This window comes from Canis lupus, chromosome 20 (genome assembly GCF_011100685.1).
Source record: "Canis lupus familiaris isolate Mischka breed German Shepherd chromosome 20, alternate assembly UU_Cfam_GSD_1.0, whole genome shotgun sequence".
Taxonomy (NCBI): Eukaryota; Metazoa; Chordata; class Mammalia; order Carnivora; family Canidae; genus Canis; species Canis lupus.
The window spans coordinates 42,451,742-42,457,848 of NC_049241.1; the positions used below are offsets into that span (position 1 = coordinate 42,451,742).

The 6,107-nt window shown below is 61.9% G+C and overlaps 1 protein-coding gene across 1 annotated transcript; it reads left to right on the plus strand.

Annotated features, from left to right (window-relative positions):
- Positions 1-603: 603 nt before the first annotated feature.
- Positions 604-5,739, plus strand: PRSS50 (serine protease 50). Its single transcript, XM_038566646.1, has 6 exons — positions 604-754; positions 853-1,155; positions 2,320-2,482; positions 3,473-3,756; positions 4,868-5,034; positions 5,383-5,739. Exons 1-6 carry the CDS (start codon positions 634-636, stop codon positions 5,611-5,613), a joined length of 1,269 nt encoding a protein of 422 aa, XP_038422574.1. The 5' UTR covers positions 604-633; the 3' UTR covers positions 5,614-5,739.
- The last annotated feature ends 368 nt before the right edge of the window (positions 5,740-6,107 follow it).

Here is a 6,107-nt window from a genome sequence, read left to right on the forward strand (position 1 = left end):
GTTCCCTCAATTCCAACATACCTTAAAGTGGCCTTCTGCTCCCAGAAACGTCGGTTGGCACCATCACTCAACCTTACCTACATGGTCTTTCCCAAACAGAGAGACCTGTTAAGAGAAGAATATTGGCTGAATGGAGGTGGGGGTGGGGTGTGGGGATGCTGCTTAAAATGATGCAATCTTCAAAAATCCTTCGGGAAGACCTTTTCAGCTGCTTAGTTTCAGTGCCCTGGGGCCAAGCCCCCCTGAAGTTAGCAGGCTGTGGGGAAGGTGGGCCACTTGGAAATCCGGGAGGCCAGCCCCAGGGTTGGGGCTCATCTCACCAGGGGAAGGATGAAAGCCTGAAACCAGCCCAGGGCAGCGGGCTGCGGGGGCGAGGAGGTCCAGGGATTGGCTGGGCTAGATTGAAGGGGACTCCGGGAAGGGCCTGGCCAGGGGGGCAGAGGTGTGGTGCAGAGGGGAAGCCGGCGGGCGCACTCGGGGAGCGCCCCCGCGGGCGGCCACTGGGGGGCGCCCGCGCGGGCCCGGGGCAGGAGCGCGCTCGTCCCCGCACAGCGGACGCCGGCGCGGGCGGCAGAAGGGGGCGCCGTCGCGAGAGGAGCTCCGCCGCGCGCTCGCTGCCACCCCCACCCCCGGATGGAGCCTGCGTGCAGGACGCGCGCCCGCGGGCAGGGCCGCCAGGGCCCCGGGGCGTCCGCCCTTCCGCTGCTGCTGCTGCTGCTGCTGCTGCTGCCACCGCTGCCGCCGAGGCCCGCGGGTGAGCCCCCCTCCCCCGCCCCTCCCCGCCCGCAGTCCCCCGGGGCCTCCACTGACCCGTCCCGGCCTCGTCCGACTCCGCTGTGCGTCCTTCCGCAGGCTGCGTGGCTGGCCCGGCGCCAGGGACACCGCCCGAGCCCGCTTCCGACGACCCTGGCGTCCCCTGTGACCCCGGGGCCACCTGCCCCTCAGGCGGGCCTCGCCTCCCCCGCCAGGCCCCCACCGACCCGGACCCGCCGCAGCCCTCGACCTCCCGGGCCTCGCCGGCCTCGCCGACCTCCCCGGCCTCCCCGACCTCCCCGGCCTCGCCGGCCTCGCCGGCCTCCCCGGCCTCCCCGGCCTCCCCGGCCTCCCCGGCCTCCCCGGCCCCGACCGCGACTGTTACTGAAGAGGTATTCCCCAGTGAGTACCGTGGCCTCGCCGGGGAGGAGGGTGCGGGGCGGAGGAAGGGGCAGGCAGGAGGGAGAAGAGAGTCCCTTTTGCAAAGGTTTTTACGGAGCATCTCCTGTGGGCCCGCCTGGTGAGGGCCCGCCTGGTGAGGTCGGAAGCAACGGGAGTCCGAGGGGCCTGGGGTGGGCTGCGTGTTTCCGCCTCCCTCAGCCGACCCAGGAGGCTCCCAGCCAGGGATTTAGGGGATCTCCGCACAGCTTCCTGGAAGCCTTCCCGTGGCTCTGGGGGTCGCACCCATAGGCCACCGTCTTTCCAGCAGTGGCTTTTCCAGCATGTTGAGCGAGGATCCACAGAATTACTTCCTATCCTGGAACTCCGAGCCCCTGACCTAGCGCGTGCAGACGTCCCCCTCTGTTAGGCTGGACACACACGGGTGCCAGCCCATGCACGCTGATCTCACAACCCACTAACTGCCCAGAAAACACCAGGGCTGGGCTCCTGTGAGATTGGATGCGTGCATCTTCAGGGTGAGAACTTTTCCAGAGTGGCTGTACCCACCAACATCCCCCCCACCCAAACCAGCAGTGAGCAAGCTGGAGCGGTAACCCTCACCAACACTTGGTGTCGGGTGGGTGAATTTTGCCTGGCAGGTGGTGTGGAGCAGAGCCTCAGTGTGCTGCAAGTCTACACTTCCCGGAGGACCAGCTTCTGTGTTGGCGCGGCGGGGGTGTCGTCCTGGGGGTGTGTCTGTTCATGCCCCTGGCCCACTCTCCTTTTGGGTCATGTCAGTGAATCACAGGAGGGCTCCCAGAGGAGGCAGAGGGGACTGCCTGGGCCGAAGTAGAAAGGGCCAGATGGAAACGGGGATGAGTTTCTGAAGGATCTGGCCAGAGCTCGCGGGGCCAAGGCTGCACCAGGCTGGTGACTGGAAACCTCTGGGGCTCATGCTTTGGGAGCAGAGAGAGTGCTCCCTGGGGGACACTGAGGCCCTTTGGAGGCTGCAGACTGCAGTCCTCATGTGGGAAAAGAGAAATCCAGTGGGAAAAGAGAATCACTGCCTGAGTGTGGCCCACAGCTGGAGAGGCAGGAGGTGGGGCTGAGGGGAGGCAAGGGATGGTGCCTTGGGATGGGGCTGCGGGGTCCCATGCTGCATCAAGCTCTCACCTTCCTCCTCAGCCTGTGGCTCCTCCCAGGAGCAGGACCCCACCCTCAGGGACCCGGAGTCCATGGCTCGGCGGTGGCCATGGATGGTCAGTGTGCAGGCCAATGGCACACATATCTGCGCAGGGACCCTCATTGCCTCCCAGTGGGTGCTGACTGTGGCCCACTGCCTGATCCAGTGAGTCGGGGCCTAGGTGGGTGGGTGGAAAGGTCGCAGGTCCTTCAGCAGCTGCTGTGCCCTCTGCACTTCCCCGAGATCCTGGCCCCTGCCTCACTCCTGCTCTCAGCAAGGGGAGGCTGAGTCCCAAAGATTCCTTGTCCGAGGATGGGTGGGGGGGGGGGGTGTGCTGCTCCCCTCACCTGGCTCCCCAATCCTTCACAGTCATGCCACAGATAAACGACGGGGGCTTGGAAGCCCCTGGCCAGGGCCTCCTTTCTGTTGCTAGCCAGAAAGGAGGTCCTAATTCTTTCATTCCACACCCTTTGCTTCTGTTACTCATTCCTGCCTCCTGTGACCCATAGCCTTTGACACTCCCTTGAAGCCGGGCCCTGGCCTGGGCCCTGGGGGCAGAGAGGGGACACATAACTCCTCTTGGGTTGCTGGGGAAGGCAGATGAGAAGACAGGTGCTCACAGGGGAGTCTAGGCAATGTGGGGCCGAGAGAGGGCATGCCCATCTTTGGGAGCCAGAGCAGCGGCCTGAGGGCAACATTTGTGCTGCCTGGAAGAGCCTGCTCCAAGTCTAAGCGCCGACCTGGACACTTGAGGGCCATATTGGGAAAGGAGGCTGGAGGGCTGATTGATGGTGCCAGGCCTCTGTCACTTCCAGGGCGCAGCTCGGGGTGCCAGACAGAGTCCAGAGTTTGGAACCAGAAAACACTGGATCCATGTCCCAGCTCTGCCACTTGCTGGCTGTGTAGCCTTGGAGCTGATTGCTGGCTTCTCTGAGCCTCAGTTTTCATCTCCATGAAGTACAGGGTTGCTGTAGAGGCTGGGCCACATAGTGTGTGAGCAGGGCCCTGTTCACATCTGTTGTGAGAGGGCTGGGGGTCAGGGGGCTTGAAGCAGGTGGGTGGTCTGCCTGTATTTGCTCCGAGTGTGACAATGGAGTGGAGGCATGGGGTGCGGTGCCTGGAGCTGATGACAGACCCCCCTCGTGTTTCCCCTAGGCATGATTTTACCTATTCAGTGCGGGTGGGGAGTCCAAGGATTGATGAGGTGTCTCAGACGACATCTGACATCCCGGTATACCAGGTCATCTTAAACAAAGAGTACCGGTCCCGTCAGTACTGGTCCTGGGTGGGCCGGGCCAACGACATTGGCCTCCTCAAGCTCGCATGGGCAGTCACGTACAACAAGTACGTCTGGCCCATCTGCCTGCCTGGCTTGGACTTTGAGGTGAAGGACGGCTCCTTCTGCACTGTGACAGGCTGGGGACTCCCCAGGGTTAACGGTGAGTCCAGGCTTCCCCAGACTGGATGGGGAGGTGGGGTGAGAGAGGACCCAGGTGCAGGCTGGGTTCTCCCATGGACAGATGTTTCTGAGACACCTTCCTGTCGCAGTCTCCTCATCTTCCCCTTAGGGGTCTTGGCAGTGAGTGCATCATGGCCATTCAGGCCTTAGGGGTTCCAGATTGCCCATGAACCCTCAGCCCCAGGCCAGGACTTCCTGGAAGGCAGAGGGGCACAGAGTAATAACTCACTGTCTGTGTGCAATCCCAGGACGTCCAGGACTTGAAGCAGAACATCTGGAAGTGAGAGGAGCTGTAAAAAGTTCCCCCAAAGATCCCACATGGTTGGCTAGGGGCAATGTGCACCCTTAGAGTTTGAAAGTCACTGAGTCCACACGTGGCTTCCCTCTGTCCCCAGTGGACCTCACTTGATCCCTTTATCATCACAAGGGATGGAGCAAGGCCCAGAGAGTGGGAGTGTCGTCCTGGGCCCATCCAGGGGGCATTTCCTTATGAGTGTTAGGAATGCCCAGTGCATTCAGGGAGCCCCTGTTTTTCATAAGAGAGGTGCTCTTCCCTATGGCTTCAGGGAGCCAGCTTGCCTAAAAAATTGGTGGCTCCAGCTTCGGGGTGAGGTTGGCTGTCTCTCCTGCCATAGCCTATCTGGGGAATGGCTGAGGATGGTTGGAAGTCTGTCTGTCCCCGAGGGGCTCTGGCTAGAGACAGAGTCATACTGGTGAGAGGGAGGAGGAGACAGGACAAGGGAGGGAGGGAGGGGAGGACACAGTTCCTGGGGCCCAGAGAGGGGGGTCCAGGCTAGCTAGGGTGGAAGAGGCCTTTGGGGAAGACTTGAGTAAAGGAGGGATTTGGACCTGTGAGGGGCTGGGCAGGCCTTTGAGATGGAGACAGAAGGCAAGCCTCTAAAGTAGGAACAGACCCTGTGGATGGGTCTCTATAGGGCTGAGGTCAGGCTGGGCATCCTGCTTCAAAATCTCTAGGAGCGGCTCATCAGAGGCTGGAGGAGTGGGCCCGGGGCAGAGGACAGCCACCAGGCGGGTAGCAGCGGGCGGCAGCGATAGGCGCCAAGCCTGAACTGTGAGGGCCTGTCCCACAGGCATATGGCCCCAGTTCCAGACCATTCAGGAGAAGGGGGTCACCATCCTGAACAGCAAGGCGTGTGACAAGATATACCACAAGATCTCCAAAGTCCCCAAAATGGTTCGGATCGTGGACTCCAAGATGGTCTGTGCAGAGGACTTTGACAGGGAGCAGTTTTGCTACGTGAGCACCTCTCTCCTTGCCCTCTCACCTCCAGGGGCCCTGGCCAGGAGTGGTGTCGGGGTGCAGGGTGGCCAGGCTCAAAGGGGAGGGATGGGAGACCAGAGGGAGAGATGGGAGATGAAGGTTGGAGAGGAGGAAGAAGTGGGATGGAGAACCCCTCTGAGGGAGGTCTCCTGGGTCTGGACCTCTAGGGCACCTGTCAGCTATGTGACCCCCTGGGTGGGTGGGGTGGGGGCTGTGGGAGAGATGTGGTGTGAGGTCACTGTGCTTGTCCTAGAGCTGGGGCGTATCTCCCTCTGGCCACACCTAGCCCCCCTGATCCTCCTTGTTTCCCGCCTCTCCCCACAGGAGATAAGTGGTGAGCCCTTGGCCTGTTCTGTGGACACCATGTGGTACCTGGTGGGCCTGGTGAGCTGGGGCCCTGGCTGCTCGAAGAGTGAGGCCCCACCCATCTACCTGCAGGTCACCTCCTACCAGCGCTGGATCTGGGAACGTGTCAGTGGGCAGGACCTTCCCGCCCCATCCAGGGCCCTGCTCCTGGTGCTATCACTGCCCCTTGGCCTGCTCTCGGCCCTCTGACACCCTCATGGTGTCCCTGGGGTTGCTGTCCTCACCCTCTGTGCTCAGGATCCTGCAGGTGTTGCTCCCCTGGCCCCACAGGGCAGGGCAGATGTGAAGTGCTTCATTAAACGCTTCTCTTCCCCAGCTGCTTCCTTCCTGGGCCTGCTTGAGCTGGAGGTGATGAGCGAGCCAGATGGGGGTGCAAGGGGGGACTCCAGATCATCTCTACTGGAAAGTGCAGAGCCTCCAGTCCACCTCCACCTGCAGTCTATAGGGATGATCCTGGGGTCTAGAACGTAGCATCCAGGCTGAAGCTGAGCTGCCAGGACAGTGAGGCCAGGGAGGTGAGTGTGTTTTCTGTGATACTTTAGTGGGAATCAGGCTCTCCTCCATGTTGGTCTGTCCCCTGGCCAGGAGCTGGAACCACCCTGTCATTGCCCCGAAGCACTGTAGTGAACTTTGACCTTCCGCCTGCCTAGAGCCTGGGGCAGGTGCCCACTGGCATCAGACAT